Source organism: Microcaecilia unicolor, chromosome 2 (assembly GCF_901765095.1).
Source record: "Microcaecilia unicolor chromosome 2, aMicUni1.1, whole genome shotgun sequence".
NCBI classification, from domain to species: Eukaryota; Metazoa; Chordata; class Amphibia; order Gymnophiona; family Siphonopidae; genus Microcaecilia; species Microcaecilia unicolor.
This window is the reverse complement of record NC_044032.1, coordinates 184,111,344-184,130,239: the sequence shown is the minus strand read 5'-3', so window position 1 is coordinate 184,130,239 and position 18,896 is coordinate 184,111,344. Positions and strand designations below refer to the sequence as shown.

General features: G+C 47.2%; 1 protein-coding gene across 1 annotated transcript in view; it reads left to right on the top strand.

Annotated features, from left to right (window-relative positions):
• CEP120 (centrosomal protein 120) overlaps positions 1 to 18,896 on the top strand; it is a 410,430-nt gene that overhangs the window by 17,615 nt on the left and 373,919 nt on the right. The window contains 2 exon segments of the mRNA XM_030193546.1: positions 13,057 to 13,213; positions 17,898 to 18,012. Of these exon segments, the coding sequence (XP_030049406.1) occupies positions 13,057 to 13,213; positions 17,898 to 18,012 (272 nt within the window).

Below are 18,896 nucleotides of genomic sequence, written 5' to 3'. Positions count from 1 at the left end.
GTGAGATTAAATAAAAATGGTACCAACAATAAAGAGCGACAATGTGGATGCAGCAGTACCTAGATTTGTTTGCTTTGTTTTGAGTGTACGTGGAAAGACTGCTGCGTGGGGGAGAGGAAACAGATTATCCTTTTTGGCTTCAACTTTTTGATGTCATGCCGTCTGCTGTTCTTAATCAAACCATCTTGGTACAGAGCATTACTGTGTGGTAAATATGTAGAACTGTACTTCAAATGCCCCAAACAATTAGAGCACAGGATTTGTGTTATAATTTCATTTGTGTTTAATGTGCAGTAAGTGCAAACATTACCTTACTTTAGTGAAAGCACCCCTAATTTGTCAGGTCACGTTATTACATTATTTCAAAATCACTTAAGAGTTCATGGGCTCCTTTCCCTGTTTTTGACTGTTTTCTTGCTTAGGCTTTTTCTTCTGATTCATGTTCATCTCTTGATTCACTGCTGCAGAATATCCAAGCTTTTTATTCTATAAACTCTCTTCATAGCCCATTTTGAGTTTAGTCTCTTTGGGAAGATTTATTTCCGAAATCTGTGTTGGTGTCTTTAGGTTACATAGAGGGGCATTTTCGAAAGGTTGTCCAAGTCTGAATTAGGGCGCCCTCGTGATGTCGCCCAAAATCAAGCAGGTATAACGGAAACATAATATGGACGGTGCTAGACATTCCATTATTGCAGTTAAAAACGCCCAAATCAGAGCCGCTGAAACTATAGTAAAAAGGTTGCCCATCTTCCAGAACCGCCAAAGGACGCCCTCAACTGCCACCATATCGTTCTTCAGCGGTTTTACGTTTTCTGTTACAGTATTTGACACATCAGTGCTCCTTATATTTCCCGTACCTGGATGTCCCACCCCAACTACATGCACTGTACTTGCGGAACATGCAGCTATGGGAAATATAAGGAACATACATATTTTATTGTGTACATATGAAGAGGTTCACCCACTTCGTAATGATTCAGATAAGAAAGACGGCACACGTGTGAACACGTACTCATAGAAATAAGGCCCCGCAACCATGGCGACGGTCCGTGCACGTCAGTCATGACGTGTGACCCACCATATGTGGAGCCAAGATGTTCACGTACCAACCCATCCATATATGGCACTGTACATGTCAGGGCGTCCATCACGCCTGGGCGTCCATATAAGGCGATGCATGCTTTTCAATGGTTATTCACTGAGAAACGTGGCACTGCGTAGGGAGCCCAATTTTAGTGAGGCTGAAACAATGTGCCTCATTCACCTCTGTGTCAAATACAGAAGAGTGCTATTTTGCCACCGCCACCACCTGCCCCCCAGAGCTCTCTCTATCCAAGCCTGGGGTGAAATAAGAGACAGGCTGGAAAGGTAAGTGCTTGCCCCCCCTCCCCCCCCCCCCCCCCCCCCGTAGGGTAGCTTCACATATAAGAGCTCCCTCAACAATGTAAGCACTAACTGTAGTCTGCAAATTCATTAATAGAATCTATGTACTACAAAGGAAAACCATTCCCACATCCCTACAATACTGCACACAAACGGTACTCTCTGTCCTCATGTCCACCTCCATGACATCACCTGTACCAATGTAATGTGTCGTGTCCCCCCCCCCCCAAAAAAAAAAAAATCAGTGTTGTGCGTCTCTCCTATTTGATTTCCTAATGAATTTGTGTGCTGAAGGCAAGACTCCCCTGACTCCTGGTGTACAAACTTATATCTTGCAGAAGATTTGGCATTTGGAGGGACCTTTGTTTTGAGTGTACGTGGAAAGACTGCTGTGTAAAGCGCCAGAGCCCTGACATGATCAGGGCAGCGAGACGGCGCCTCAGGGCTCGATGTAGCTATTATAAACAGGGCACCTGTACTCATTTTGTAAATGTATTTATTTAATAATGCAAATGTCCTGTACAATATCAGTTTCTATATGGCTAATAGGCAACTAGTAAGTCATAATACCTCTGTCCCAGATCAAGGCCTGAGGTTGCAGCTACCCTCCCATGAGTGTGGCTGCATCTTCCAACTAACCTCCTCTGAGGTGAATGAGATGACATGCCTTACTTCTGTATCCCCCTTTCTGGGGTGGGTGGATACTGTTTCATAGTATTCCTGCCTGAGGTCCTACTCTTAGTGGATGTCATTGCCTCATATTAAAGTTATGTGCTCCCCCCCCCCAAAAAAAAAAACCAATACAAAAAACAAAAACAGGTCAGCCAACCCTAGTTACAAATCATAATGCAAACATGCTGCTGACCAATGAGTGTGGTCTGCCAACATATCCTGTGTACTCTGTGTCAGACCAGCTTCCAGGGTTCCCTGTCATGTCATCTCTTGCATCTCACACCCCATGGGTATAGCCCAGGGCTCACCACACCTTTCCCCATCCCCCGCCTCAGGCTAGCCAGCTCCTGCACTATGCAAGCCTTGTTGGTTGTGTTGATCTCAAAGACAATCCTTTTACATACACAGGGCAGCAGCAGGAGGAGGAGGTCGTCGTGGAGGAGGAGGCCCCACCACCTCCAGCCCTCGCAGCCCCATCCCCTGCCCAGGGCTCACCAAACCTTTCCCCATCCCCCGCCTCAGGCTAGCCAGCTCCTGCACTATGCAAGCCATGTTGGATGTGCTGATCTCAAAGACAACCCTTTTACATACACAGGGCGCCAGCAGCAGCAGGAGGAGGAGGCCCAGGAGGAGGAGAAGGTCGTGGTGGAGGAGGAGGCCCCACCACCTCCAGCCCTCGCAGCCCTATCCCCTGCCCCTGCGCTGCGCCTCCTGCAGCAACTGGTTGATGGGCAAAACCAGTTGCTCACTACCCAAAATCAGTTGCTGCAGGAGGTGTCAGCAATGAGGCAGAAGTTGGGGGCAATGTGGCAAGCTAATGAGCAGCACCTTAGGGCAGTGAGGCTGCTCATTAGCCTGCTACGTCCGGCCATTCAGGGAGGAGGATGTGGCCGCCAGTAAAGGACATTTGGGGGGGATGGTGGGGAAATTGTAAATAGTTCTGTTTGGGTTATTTTAATACACGTTCCATATGTTTCATATAACAGGGTGTGTGTCTGTTTGCGCACTACATATTATCAAATGCTGGGGTTGATGTGAGAGGAGGCAGCAATATGGATTCCTTGTCATCAAGCAGATGAAGCCATTACGTATGGGTTGTGTCCATTAACCAGCAGGGGGAGATAGCACTCAACTTTTCACAGTGCCTCATGGCCAACTAGCTCCATTGCCTCTTCAGTATTCTCTATCTCCCCAAGCAGGGTGGCTGCAGCTTCTTCGAGCTCCATCAAAAATCTGCCTGGGGGTGGCTCCTGGCTTGCCAGTTGTTAGCCGGGGTGTTAGAGGCTATAGCAGCTTCACTTTGAAGGCACATAGGTCAGCCCTTTCCCTGCCTAACCCATGCCCCTGTGGATATGGACATATTAGCTTGCTTTTCCCTGTCCTTTCCCACTCTGTGGATGCAGGCACATTGGTTCGCCTTTCCCTGCCTTTCCCACTTATCTGAGCCTCCGGAGTGATTTTGTTTACCTATTTTGCCTCTGCTTTCCTCACAGCGTTAAAAAAAAAAAAAAAAAAAAAAGTTGCGTCGTGCTTTAGCGCAGCGATCTTGGAAAAGAGGTTTTTTTTCTTGAGATTCTTCTGCAGGACCGGAGCTTTGATACTCGGTCTAGTGAGGTAAGTGTGTTTTCTGACTCCTCCAGGGTGGGCCTGCGATCGGGACGTTTTTGGCGTGAACCGCCATTTTTGAATTTTACCGCAATTTTTGGCAATGGCTGCGGAGACTGTAAAGCGCTGTTCTAAATGTGGCAAGCGCAAATCAGCAGCGGGGCTCTGTAATTCGTGCTGTACAGACGATAGAGCTGGCCCGAGCATGGCGAGCGGCGATCTTTCGCGCTCTGAGCTGGCAGCGGACGCCATTTTGGATTTTCCACATGGCGTGGCCTCCGTTGCGACGGAGAGCCCTGATTCCGGGGGAGGGGGGGTCCTCTGAGTGAGGCTAATAATAGAGCTGATAGCCCTGGGCAGGATCCAGGCGGTCAGGGAGCGGTTTTCTCCCCTGATTTTGTTTTAATGCTGCATAGGGCATACATGCTTAAAAGAGCTCTTCCACAGGGATCTTCGGACCCTCTGCCTGCCCCCCCTCCCCCGGTGGATCCTGGCCTTTTGGAGTTGGCTTTGCCTGTTTCTTATCCTCCTGATAAATGCAGAAGGGCTAATTCCCCTTCTGAGTGTGGCGCACTCCCCTTTTCCCCCCCGTGGTCGGGCTATGAGGATTCTGAGGGGTCTGGCAGAACTTCTTGGGCAGAGGAGCCAGAGTCGGGTGCAGAATTGCCACAGGAGCTTGATGATCCGTCTGCGGTGAGGATTTTCCAACGCGAGGAGCTGCCAGCGCTTATTTCAGATGCCTTACAAGCCCTCTCGATTGAAGATCCTGGGAGTGGCACAGCCTCCTCTGTTAATCCAAGGATGGCTAGTACCAGAAAGCCTGCTCGAGCCTTTCCTTTGCATGACTCCATCCAAGAGCTTATTTCGGCTCAATGGGCTGACCCCGAGGGACCTTTGAAGGTTGCCAGGGCTATGGGGCAATTATACCCTCTGCGTGAGGAGCATTTGGCTCGCTTTGCAGTGCCTAAAGTAGATGCCCTAGTCACTGCGGTGACAAAGAGAACTACCCTCCCTGTGGAAGGAGGAGTTGCCCTGAAGGATATACAAGACCGTAGGCTGGAAGCAGCACTTAAACGGTCCTTTGAAATTGCAGGTCTTACTGTTCGGGCGTCTGCATGCAGTTGTTATGCTGCTAGAGCCTGCCTGGCGTGGTTGCAACAGGCAGTGGAACAGCCCGGAGATGGAGCGGAGCCCTTCTCGGATGTGACTCCTTGGCTGGAGTCGGCCTTGTCCTTTTTGGCTGATGCCCTTTATGAAACTGGAGCACTCTCTCGTCAAGAGATATACAGTGCAGCAACATGGGCTTCTAAGCTCTCTTTTGCCCGACATTACAGGCTGGATGTGGCTGCTAGGAGAGATGCGTGTTTTGGAGCACAAGTGCTAACGCGTGGTGTGACCTGTTCTCACCCTATATAGGGATTGCTTTGTTACATCCCATACGTAATGGCTTCATCTGCTTGATGACAAGGAAGGGAAAATTAGGTTCTTACCTTGGTAATTTTCTTTCCTTTAGTCATAGCAGATGAAGCCATGAGCCCTCCCTGTATGATTGTCTATATGCTGTGAATCTGTTTCAGGTTCTGTTCTTGTTTCCTGAAGTTCCTTCCTTGGGAGAAAGTTGGAAAACAGTCTTCAGGATTCATGTTCACTTATAGGAGGATGAGTCCATTTCCTCCAGTTTATGTTTTGGAGGATGAGTTTATTCCCTCCAGGAGGTTGCATGTATCCCCTCCAGTTATACAATAAGGAGGACGAGTTTATTCCCTCCTTTTGAGTTCATGCCCTTGTTAAGGGGCCATCGTTTGCTGTGAGGAAAGTTCATGTTATTCCCATTGCGGTTTGCCATACTGCTTTGGAAGCTTCAAATACTGAAGAGGCAGTGGAGCTGGCTGGCCATGAGGCACTGTGAAAAGTTGAGTGCTCTCTATCTCCCCCTGCTGGTTGATGGACACAACCCATACGTAATGGCTTCATCTGCTATGACTAAAGGAAAGAAAATTACCAAGGTAAGAACCTAATTTTCCCATATGCAGAGCTGCAACGTAGTCAACGCTGCACAGGTTCACCGTCTATCATTGTATAGATGCCATTGCTAGAGCAGATGGGGGATTTAGATAAGCTGTCCATCACAATCTTTTTAGTTATTTCCTTCTACTCTGCTGTCCTGGATGCATTGGGTTGCATCACTTAAGATGAGTGTTGTCAGCAACCTTCAGCTCAGGAGTTACCAAGTGTGACTGCATTTTCCTCTGCTTGTGGAGAAAGCATAGTTGCTTACCTGTAACGGAAGTTTCCTGTGGACAGCAGGATATTTATTTATTTATTATATTTGTATCCCGCACTTTCCCACTAAAAGCAGGCTCAATTTGGCTTACATAGTAATAGGTAACACAGAATTTTGTTATGTAAAGTAGGATCCCTCCCACTATCTCCTAAAAAAAAAAAGTCACAAGCTCAGAATTTATTAAACAAGAATTCCTATTTCTTTAGAGTTAAACATCTAGAGGGGCAATTTGGACTTAACATTTTGCCAAAAACGTCTAGGTCACAACCATAGTAGAATCAGAAAAACATCTACATTTCTGGTTTGATTATGACTTTGAGCTAGACATTTTCATGCTGAATATATCCATCTGTAAGTACCATTTTCAGAAAAAAAAACCCAGGAAAAAAAATGAAGAAAAACAAGACATAGGGATGTCCGATTGGAAGCATTCTTAGTAAACTGGCCACACAGACATCCGAATTGGGCAGAGGGGCAGTCTAGTGGTGACCCAGGTACAGTGTGTGTGTGTGTAATATATATATAAAACTTATTTTTTTTTAAACGTTATTGCATTTTATAGAATTACACAAGTATAAAACTTGCTAAAGAAAAGATCAGAATTCACAATATTCATCCATAAACTAGGCTGCACTTGCTTGCTGCTTTCTTATGAATAGTCATAATATCTGGAGCTGTCTTAGAGCCTGGTATCTACTGTCACTGTCATATCTTTGGGGGATGGGTGGGATCGGTGACCACTAGGGGATTAAGAGGGGGTCATGCCTTAATTCCTCCAGTGGTCAACTGGTCAGTTAGGGCACCTTTTTCTGACTTAGTCATACAGGTCTAGATAAAAACATACTTTTTTTGCCCTGGACCTCTTTTTTTTTTTTCCCTGTTCTGTTATTGCGGCAAATCCAGATTTTAAAGTCCTACCCAAAAGATGTCTCCAACTCGCCCCTTTGTGGTTTATATGAATTGTGGAGTAAAACGTTCCAAATCTGAGTTTGGAAAATCATAACTTGGATTTTTTTCTCTCAAACAGATCTATTTGCTGCTTTGTGCTGCTTTTGAGACATTTTTCTCTTGAAAATGAGTGCCTTAATCTTTTTTGTATAAAATTTTTCTATAAGAGCCTGAACTATCCATCAGCTTGGAATGGACTGCGGACTGGTAAGTACCAATGACATCTGGGTGAAAAGGCTGCCGTTTTCTATTGTTAACAAGCTTCAAAGGGCTGTTCCAGCTGCTCTCAGTGATGAAAACTGTGTCTGCATTATCTTGCTGTCCACAAAGTACCTCCCCGCCCCCCCCCCCCCCCCCCACCATTACAGGTAAGCAACTATGCTTTCTGTCCTGCATGGATTAATCTTCAAGTTGCAGTATTTAGAAGCCCGAAGAATCTACAGGACTGTACTGTTTTGCAAAAATTGAAGGCTTGCTGTTTTGCTGTGGCCTTTGAACCAGTTTCCCAGGGGCTATAATAGGGAGTTGCTTGTGCAGAATATCTGGGTTGTTTTTTTTTTTTAAATTCTTAGTGTGTTGTATCTTTCCTGTCAAATGATTGGCGTTCTTTTCTGATTTGTACTTTATTTTATTGTAAACTACTTTTTTCCATTGTAGGTTTACAGTATAGGATTAATAAACCATGAAATTACATGTGTTGAAGGGAAAAATATCCATAGGAAAAGCAAATGTGAATCTCTAAATACCCTGCTAGGTAATTTTGAGAGATGTTCATTTCCTTTTAACTGTGCAAAGTTTGTCACATCCCTCACCTGTTCGATGCTCCTCCCGGCTAGGTCATCCCGCTGTTCCGTCTGAAAGGGACGAGAATCAGTCTTAGGAAGGTCTGTTTCTGTTTCCTATTTCTGGCAGCCGTCATCTTGGTTGGATCAATGGCCGCAGCCATCTTGGATAGCTCAAGGGGTATAGCCATCTTGGATAGATCATCTCCTAGGAAGCCATCTTGGAGTAACGAGGACAGAAAGGAAGCTAGGTCCTTTGAGATCTCCTGTGGGGGCAGCCATTTTGGATTCAGCTGAGGATGGTTGACTCTGATTGCCTTACTATTTAAAGCCTTGCCTTCAGTCCTTCTGTGCTTCGGCTTCTATTGAGTTCCTGGGCAGTTGCATTGCAGTTGGACCTTCTTGTATTTGTTCCTGATTTTTGACCTTTGCCCCTTTTGGACTCTCTTGTTTGCTGCCTGCCCTGACTTCGGACCGAATCCTGACCAGTGCTCGTTTGCTGCCTGCCCTGACTTCGGACCGAATCCTGACTACCTCCATCTGGGTATCTGTTTTCCACCTGTGTCTTTCCTGGGCAACAACCCCACGTGGTTCCAGAAGACCTGTAGACCGCCCGCACCTGGAGGCTCAACTTCCAGGGAACGGCGGCCTTCCCAGGCGAAGATTTGGGGTTGTCCGGCCGCCTTCCGACACTGACTGACTCAGCTGAGGTGTGGGATCAAGGCACAAGGGCTCAGTCTGACAGTTTATGGGTAATAGTACCTGTGAACATAGCAACTACATGCATACATCTAAAATTGCCCCCTCCCCCACCCTCCTCGTTTGATTTCATAACAGGACACCTTTTGTGGCATGTTAGAAAAGGCACTTCCTATATAATAATTCACCTCCAACGTTCTATGCGTCTTGCTGCCTGTGTCCGTGACTACTTCAGAGTTGGTCTGCTAGGCTCCGAAGCCCAGGCTGATGTCACCGTTGCCATTGTCGCCGCACCCCTTGGGCGGGGCTGACCTGGGAGGGGGCGGGGCATGTGACGTGGACGCGGATCACGGCGCCGCCGGGGATGGTGATGGGAAAGAACAGGGTTGCCGGCAGCAGCCAGGCCACAGCGATCAGGAGCAGGAGGCCCCCCCCTCGGCGCATCAACCCCCCCCTCTCGGCGCATCAAACTCGGATCGCTGATGAGGGAAGTGGCCTTGCAAAAGAGAGAGAGAGAATCTTGCCAAGGGATCTGATAGGATCGGCGCCGGCAACAGCCCCAAGGGCTTCTTCAGTATGCTGCTGGCTGGCCCACCCTGGCTTGCACCATGTACGTGAGTTACCTGCTGGAAAAGGACGTCGGCATGTACCCGGGCTCTGTGTGCCTCCTCCCAGCACTGCCCAATATCCCGATTACGGAGGCTACCACAGCCTGAGCTTGGACACCCCCAGCCTGGCTCTCTCCCTACAGCGCTCTCCGAGAAGAGTGGAGCCACACTACCTATAGCACAGGACTGGCTGCACTTAACCCGTCCCCTGGGGGTGCTCTAGGTTACAGCCCGGTAGCCGAGTACCAAACAGGCCCGCCCCTGAAACTCGGAGGGAGGGACCCTGAAACTCAGAGGGAGGGAGGGACCGACCCTGAAACTCGGAGAGAGGGGATGACCCTGGCACTGGGAGGGAGGGAGGGGGACGACGACCCTGGCACTGGGAGGGAGGGCGGGCGGGCCCCTGGCACACACACTCATTCTCACACACACACTCTCTCTCTCACAGACACACTCGCACCCAGTCTCACTCTGTCACACACACACACGTGCACATTCTCTCTCTCTCTCTCTCTCTCTCTCTCTCTCTCTCTCTCTCACACACAGAGTCACTCTCACACACACTCTTTCAAACATGCACACTCCGAGGAAAACCTTGCTAGTGCCCGTTTCATTTGTGTCAGAAACGGGCCTTTTTTACTAGTATTTTATAAATGCAACATAGGCATCCAGAATCAACTCTTGTAGTACATAAATTCTCTTGTACCAACTTATCTATTCTGAAGAATATGTAAATAATATGTCTTGTGTACATGTGTATTTTATATCTTCTTATGGCAGCTCAGCCCAGACTATACCCCTGGGAATGCCTATATGCAGTCCACGTAAAAGTATATGTGATTGATTTACTGTGCGTACTCTTCACAGGTGAATACCTTGTTTGTGTTTTAAGGGCCCTTTTCCCACTTTTAAATACTGGTTTTACACATGGAAAAAGTATTATAAAATTGGTTCCATACTTTCTTGAAGTGGCAGTGTACAGAGACTAGTTGGGTATCAGAGTGCAGGGGTAAATCTCCCCAGATACTTATCAATAATGTGTTGAGAAAAAAAGGTTAATTTGCAGGCAATTTGGGGATTTGTTTTTCTTGGTTTTCATTCTGTTTTTTTTTTCAGTTTCATACTTTTTTGGTACAAAATATGTAACACATGGATAATGACTTATGCACATTAATTCTTAGATTAATATATGCAAAACTTTTGTATATGCAGATTTTTTTAAGGCATTCTAATAAACTGATTGCACATCACTATTTGTTAATGAAAGAACAGCCATATGGCCCTATTTTAAAACAGACTCCAGAGCAAGACCTGCCAAAGGCCATATGGCTGGAATATATCTCCCAGAAGTTTAATTACTGACAAATGCTTGGTTAGAGAGGTGGGGGTGAGAAAGGAAAATAAGTATTTTAAAGGGCATGTCAAAATTGCTGGAGAATTACTGGCTTAGAAGTTGTATTGCTGTTTATTTCTTTATTACTCATTCAGCATTTCTGCTAATTTTCAGATCATTGACAGTAATGAACCAGTCAGATCGCCTAGTAAGAGTACATTACCTTTCCTTGACATATTTTTTTTTAATGTTTATCTTTTTAGGTGGATTTCAAAATGAGTCACATCCATCTATTTCAAGGGTTTTGTTTTATTTGTAGTCACTTTTTTCTGTTGTATCCTGCTTAAGTGGATTTGCAGTAATTTTGTTAAGATGAACAAATAGGGAATTGGGAAACCAACAGAAGTCTGTGATTAGAAAATGTGTATATAAAATCGTTCTGCTAGTCAAGGCTGCTTACACACTTCTGATGTCACTGTTTTAGGCTTGACCCTGACCTACTAGAGACACTCAGGTAGCAATTACACTGGACACGTTTGGCTAGGGATATGACAGTGCCTGAAGTGGCTGTCTGGTTCTAGCTAGGCTGTCCACAATACAAAAATATATTATGCAACAAATACTAAAGATTACACCTATATACGCTGATCATAGCTGGCTGAATATTGGGGTTAATTTTGGGTGGCCTGGCCACCTGAAGCTTATGTGGGTCCGGACGATATCCAGCCAGGGCTGCATATCGGGCCAGGACCTACATAACCTCTTTTTTTGTTTAAAAAAATAAGTAAAAAAAACCAGCAGCCCCTGAGCCCTGTCTTGCACCCTCCACACCAATGTATCCTCCTACTCTTCCTCTAGCCCGCATCATGAAGACGCATCCCGCCGCAAGATCCCCAGGCTTACCTATGTCCGTGGTGGTCCAGCAGGGTTGTTGGAGGCGGCAGCATAGCCCTCTCGCTCCTGCCCCTTACAGTGCCTCTGTAAAATGGCTGTTGCAGCTTCTTGTGGCAGCCATTTTACAGAGGTGCCACAAGGGGCAGGAGCAAGGGAGCTGCACTCTTGCCTCCAATGACCCTGCTGGACCACCAGGGATCTAGGTAAGCCCAGGGGCTTACATTCATGGTTGGGAGCGAGCAGGGAGCCCTGCAAGGGGGGGGGGGGTGGTCTTCTTGATGCGGGTTGGGGGAGGAAGAGGGGATATTGATGCGGGGGTTGGGTTTAAAAATTGTTTTAAACAAAATAAGGTTATGTGGGTGCCGTCACCTGCCTAGCTAAGTAGATTCATTTAAGACGGCTCTTGAGCTGCCCTAAATGAAGCCGCTTATCTATGTGTCAGTAGTGAATATTGCCGGTACCCGCATAACCTGGGGCTCCTCCCCAGTGCCACACCTGACCTGCCCACTTTTTTGTTTGGGCAGTCTCTGGGGATATTCAGTGGCACTGTCCAGTTAAGTGCTGCTGAATAGTCCTGATTATTCGGCGGGAAGCTATTTAAGTGGGCAGGAAAGGCTCCTGTCTGCTTAAATCTCTTTGAATATTAGCCTCAATGTGATTACACCACTACAATATATTATGAGAAGCGATTACCAACTTAGCAGCAAAGTTGGGCTAATGTAATTCACAAGCAAAGACCAGACACTAACCCTGAGCAATAAAGGAATAACCATTTGTCTCTCACTCTCAGTAGTCCATAGCATCATCTGTAGATGGTGATGATGTAGATCCTCCTCAGAGCTCATCTATTCCAGTGAGCCCCTATTATCAGGGTTCAGTCCATGTCCCTGCCCAGAAAGGCATTCAGGTGTTCAGTCTTAGGGAAGCCATAAATAAGCTACCAAATCGTTCCTAGTGCAGCTCTCAGCACAGACGGTCTTTGAAGCTGAGTCAGTTCCTGACTTTGGCCTTGGTTACACTTGACACACAGAAACAAAGTTCTCAGGTGTTCTAGCAATCCAGTCTCTCAGATATATGCACACCATCAGGTCATCTTCTGTTCTTTGTTCTTCTTTTCCTTTTTCCAAGCCCAGCATTGGCACAGCCCTCTGGGTCCACAGGTGACATTCGAGGACCAATCCCCACCCGCGTACCCCTGCCGTGCAGGTTACATACAGTCAAGAGAATTGGGGGGGGGGGGGGGGGGGGCCTTGTGGGCTTCCAGCAAGAACATCTTATCAGGCGTAGTCTCACAGTGTCAAACTCCCCTCCAAGATTTACAGATTTTACTGGATATACTATCTGTGAAGCTCTCTCCTCTGCACCTTCCCAGGAGATGAGCTGGAAGGCAAGTCCAAGTAAACACCATGATCTTGAATGAAGTCACTAGCACAGCTGTGCCAGGAAAGAAGTGCAGAATCCATGTTTTTCTTTCAGAAAAGATGGTTCAGGTTGTAACCAGGCCTCAGGCTGCAGAATCCGTATTGGTTCAGAAAATATGGTTCAGGTTGTATTTGGACTTCAGGCTTACCAAGGGTGAGATCAAAGGAAAACACCCCTACTACATTACACCACAGACTGATGTCTGAGCATATTGGAGAATCAATAAAAACAATGGAATAATTATTTTTGCCATTGTACAAATTAAATTGCTGTCTTATTGGTGTTCATTCTGGCTTAGTATGTGTTAGTTTCCATTATCTTCAGTATTAGCACTGAACATGAAGCCATTAGGTGGGCTTTCTCTCCACAATTCTTTAAACTGTCCTTTAAAAATTGCCTACTAATGGTAGCAATTTATTTTTCCAGGGCGTCATTTCCCTAAGCGCCCAAAGCATATTCTGGTGGTAGAAGCTAAGTTTGATGGAGAACATTTGGCTACGGATCCTGTAGATCACTCGGATCAACCGGAGTTTGCCACTGAGCTGGCCTGGGAATTGGACAGGAAAGCACTGCATCAGCACAGGTTGTACTCTGCAGATCTTTTTCTTTAAATTACTGACTTGGAAGTAATACTGGTGTTCACTCAGCATTTATGCTAGCATTACAGGCACAAACATCAAAGGAGATGAGGAAAATATTTTGTCGGACAATTATCTAAAAAGTTCAAATGTGTATCATCCAGGACTCGATACAGACCACATTTTGTCCTCTTGGCCTGCATCAGGAGTACTCGGTAGGATGCATGATGAACAGCTTATCGTGTTACACAATACAGTAGGGAGTTCTTCGGCAATATGCCAATACACAATGCTGAGTGAAGAGTGTTTAGCGAGTGTTCATTTGTTGAAAACTTTTGCTGCTCGTATTATTTTACTTACTTTTTTACTCACGTTGAGTATCGGCATATTGCCGAAGCTCTTCCTACAGTACTGCATAATACAGTAAGCTGTTCATCGTGGCTCCTGATGCAGGCCAAAACATGGCCTGTGTCGAGTCCTGGATGCAATAAACATTTCAACTTTTTAGAACATTGTCTTATTTTCCTTGTTTCCTTCACTGTGTTTGTACATGTCTTTGGACTGCGAAGAGATGTTCTTTTTGTATATTCATCTGCTAGCATTACAGAGCATTTGTAGTATTGAGCACAAGTCGCTGTGAAACCTCCTTTATTAGGAGGAATTCATCGAGCAGCATTATGGCCTTAACACGCCTTAATACACACTAAATGCTAAAAGCCTATAGACAAAAAAAAATCTCTGCTTATAGTCAAGTATATACAGTAATGTGTGTGTATATTTATAATGTACATATAAACTAGTGTAGGAATTGCCCTTCCACAACAGTTATATCATTATGATCTAATCTCAGGTAATATCCTTTTTTATTTTTTTTAAATATCTATTCCATATCATCATGCTGATCAATCCATAGACTGGTGGGTTGTGTCCATGTACCAGCAGGTGGAGATAGAGAGCAATCCTTTTGCCTCCCTATATGTGGTCATGTGCTGCCGGAAACTCCTCAGTATGTTCTCTATCTCAGCAGGTGGTGGTCACACACAGCAGCAGCTCTGGCTAGGTCTCCAAGCCTAATTTTTAGGTTTTGTTGAGTACCTGGGGTTGAGGGCTCTTCTTGAGCAAGTGCAAACCTGGTGGTGCCAGGTCCCTCCTTTTATCCCCCCTCCCGCTGGCTCCGTTAAAAAAAAAAAAAAAAAAAAATTTTTGGACGTCTTTAAGGGCGTTTATTTCAACGTTTATTGCAGCTGCTCACTGGGACACCAGTTCGTTACAGCTCGGAGCGAGAAGCAGGTAATTTTACCTTTTTATAGCGGGCAGGGGGTTCCCCGTTCGGTCTCCACGTGGCTTATGGCGTCGGAGGGCGAGGGCGCGAGGATTCGCTCCCCAGACCGCGTGGGTGCGTCTAGCGGGGATGCGGGGATTTCAAAACCTGAATCGCCTTTGTTAAGCATCAGTTTGGAGGCCGGTCAGTGTCCCGGTTCTTCCTCCGGTGCGGCGGTTTTTCCCGCCATAAGCGCCCATCCCCCGCTGCTCGCCCACTCCATGTTGGCTGGCCACTCTGCTCGGACGGCTTCTTCTTGGGCCGCCCTCGAGCTGGGAGACGTTAATACTTTGGTTGCCCTTGATTCGGGCGACGGTAAGAAAGCGGCCAAAGTTAAGCGCCGTTCTTCCTGCGCGGCTTCTTCTCGGAGTTTCGCGCCGGACGCCATTTTGGATGCGCAGCACGTTTCTCCCCCGCTCTTGCGAGCGCCGGTTGAGGGTGTGGCTAGGGCCGTGGCCCAAGCTGCAGAAGTGCACTGTTCGGGGGGATTCTCCCCTGAGTTCATTTTGCTGCTGCATCAGGCTTTTCTTATGCAAAACGCTGCCCCTGCCCCCCTGTCTGATAAAGGGGTTGAGGCCTCCGGAAGCAAACGCCCTCGGGTGGATTTCCAGGCCCTAGAGGACTCTGTCTCCTCTGATGTAGATGAGGGCAGCATATCCGAGTTCTCCCAACGGTCCTTTGGGGATTCCTTGGAGGAGACGGATTCCCGTTCAGATGGAGCGGATGACCCCTCTGCAGTGCGGATCTTTCGCTCAGAGGATTTGCCCAACCTGTTAGTGCAGGCCTTGAGCATTTTGAAGATTTCCTCTCCGGAGGACGTCTCTCCCTCAGCCTCTGTTGGCTCCGCCATTATGCTGGGGACGAAGCGCCCGCCTAGAACCTTCCACGTGCATGAGGCCATGCGCACCTTGATTTCGGCTCAATGGAATGTCCCAGAAGCGAGCCTCAAAGTGGCTAGGGCTATGTCCCGCCTCTATCCTCTGCCTGAAGGTGAACGGGAGGCCTTTCTTTGGCCTACCGTGGATTCTTTAATCACTGCGGTGACTAAGAAACGGCGTTGCCGGTGGAAGGTGGCACGGCCCTAAAGGACGCCCAAGACAGAAGATTGGAGGCGGCCTTAAGGTCGTCCTTTGAGGCGGCTGCTTTAAGTTTGCAGGCCTCAGTTTGCGGCTCCTATGTGGCCAGGGCGTGCCTGACGATTGTGCAGCGGGCTTCCCCCTCGGATCCTTCCTTGAGGGCTGATTGGCCGGCCCTGGAATCGGGCTTGGCTTATTTGGCAGACTTGCTGTATGATGTCTTGAGAGCCTCAGCTAAAGGTATGGCTCAGACAGTCTCTGCGCGGCGGTGGCTTTGGCTGAAGCATTGGTCTGCGGACCACGCCTCTAAGTCTCGCCTGGCTAAGTTGCCTTTTAAAGGCAAGCTGCTTTTTGGGGTCGAGCTGGACAAAATTGTGACCGATCTCGGCACGTCTAAGGGCAAGAGGTTACCAGAGGTCAGGGCTTGGGCCAGTGCTCGCCCCGGTAACTCCAAAGGACGGTTTCAGGAAGCCCGTGGGTATCGCCCGGGCAAGTTGGGCTCCTCTGCCCCCTCTTCCTTCAAGAGGAACTTCTCCTCCAAGCAGCATTCCTTTCGCAGAGACCGCCGTCCCGGAGGTGCTTCCTCCGGTCCTCCCCCAGGGTCTCGTACCCAATGACGGGGCCCTGGTCCATGGCCCAGTGCAGATTGGAGGACGCCTGTCCTCGTTTCTGGGCGAGTGGACCAGGGTAACTTCAGACGCTTGGGTGCTGGAAGTCATCAGAGACGGCTACAAGCTAGAGTTCTGTCGACCCTTAAGAGACGGGTTTGTACACTCTCCCTGCAAGTCTCCGGTCAAAGCTGTGGCAGTGCAGCAGACTTTGGACAATCTGATCCGCCTGGGTGCGGTCGTTCTGGTGCCAGAAGATCAGCTTGGCAAGGGTCGTTACTCCATTTACTTTGTGGTACCAAAGAAAGGAGGTTCTGTACGGCCTATCCTCGACCTCAAAGGGGTCAATCGGGCCTTGAAAGTTCGGCACTTCCAAATGGAGTCTCTCCGCTCTGTTATAGCGGCAGTGAAGGCAGGAGAGTTCCTGGCATCCTTGGACATCAAGGAAGCTTACTTGCATATTCCCATCTGGCCTCCTCATCAACGCTTTCTGCGTTTTGCAGTCCTGGGCTGACACTTCCAGTTCAGAGCCCTCCCGTTCGGGTTGGCTACTGCTCTGCGGACCTTCTCCAAAGTAATGGTGGTCATCGCGGCCTTCCTACGAAAGGAAGGAGTACAAGTCCATCCTTATCTGGACGACTGGTTGATCCGAGCCCCCTCTTATGCAGAGTGCGGCAAAGCTGTAGACTGGGTGATTGCTCTTCTGAGCTCCCTGGGGTGGATCATCAACTGGGAGAAAAGCCAGCTGCGCCCGACTCAGTTTCTGGAATATCTGGGAGTTCGTTTCGACACCCAAGTGGGCAGAGTGTTCCTGCTGGACAATCAAATTATCAAGCTTCAGGCTCAGGTGGACCAGTTCCTAGTAGCCTCTCCTCTTCGGGCTTGGGACTATGTGCAGCTGTTGGGCTCTATGACGGCCATGATGGAAGTAGTGCCCTGGGCCAGGGCTCATATGAGACCACTACAACTCTCTCTGCTGCAGCGCTGGACTCCAGTGTTGGAGGATTACGCTGTGCGCCTTCCCTTGGACCTAGCGGTGCGCAAGGCGCTGAGCTGGTGGCTGAGGACAGACAAGTTGTCTGCAGGGATGCCTCTTTTGACCCCGGAGTGGGTTGTCGTCACGACGACGCCTCTTTGACGGGCTGGGGAGCACATTGCTTGGGAAGGACAGCGCAGGGGCTCTGGTCTCCTGCAGAGGCAAAGTGGTCTATCAACCTCCTGGAACTCAGAGCCATTTGGTTGGCGCTTTTGGAGTTTCTCCTTCCTGTGTAGTTTCTGGTGACATACTGGGCTATTTAGTCACTTATATCACTGTTTGAAACCAGCAGTTTTTGTGACTCAGAAATGCCACGTAATTTCACAGTTACAAAATGGATGCCCTAATGTTCTTTGGCTGCTTGACCTGATTACTCGGGGATCTTGGAGTTGTAGCTGATCCAGCCCATTTAATTCTAATCTATCCTGTAAACTACCAGAGCTGATCCCTTAGCTTGGTTTTATAGATTTGCAGCTAGTTTAAAACTGTGTGCTAGTATAAGATTCCCTAAATCTCTGTTACTTTTTCAGCTTAAATGTCCTTAGGCCACTTTACCCATTTTCTTATGTCCCTCCCTAGCACTGTATGAACTCATTGTAATCTAATTATCAGTTAACATAGTCTGAAATATCACCTTTATTTCCACAGATTACAACGTACTCCTATCAAGCTCCAGTGTTTTGCTGTAGATTCTGTAACTTCAGCTAAAGAGTCTCTGGGATATATTGTGCTAGATCTAAGAACTGCTCAGGAACATAAACAGGTATTGAACATCAGGGAATCTACAATATGAAAAATCCTTTTGCAATGAATCATAGTTGGGTATCCAATTTCTAAAATAAGATAGGATTTATTAAAATAGTGTTTCTGTATTGGGCTGTATCTACTTGCCATCTGTTGCCTGTTTTCTTGAAAATATTGCCTTTGTCTTTCTAAGTCTTCTGTTTTTCTTTGCCTTCTTTTAGTCCTCCTTAATATTGCTTCTTTAATGTTTTTGCACTTGCTCCTAAATTTGTGTCCAAATTTTAGGAGGTTTAAATTTTATTTTTCTTCAGTTAAATTAATTTTAATTTAGAAACTTAAATTATGCTTGTAAATTTAGGATTGCCATTTGCTTAGATATGAGCCTAGTGCTGAAAATCAGTGCTAAGCTCCTAAATTCTTTTCCCTGTTCTAAATCTTCACCTGTTGCCACCTACTTTTTTTTAATGTTTCTAAGTTTAGGGGTTTAGTGAAATTGAGTTCCTGAAGAAGAAAGTTATTCAGTGACTGGATGGAAAGAGCCACATGTTTCCTTTTTGTCCAGAGCAAGTTGGTTGTGTCCATTGACTGGCAGATGGAGACAGAAAAAAAAGTAGTTCTTGTGACTTGCCCCTTAAGAATATCATGCAGCCATAAAATGTTCAGGGTTTTCTTTTTCTGTCTCCAAGCAGTTGGTGGATGCACCATGTGCGTCTCCTTAGTGCTTATCACAGAACTGCTGAACCACTTGGTAACTGTATGTCAGTAGAGCAGGGGGTTCCTAATGGACAGCTTATGGACAGCTTGGGTGACACTTCGGTGGTGCAGAGTCCTTCTCCCCTTCACCACGCTTTCTTTGTGCTGCAGTCTGAGGAGTTGAATAAGCTAAAGGCTTTCATACTGCCT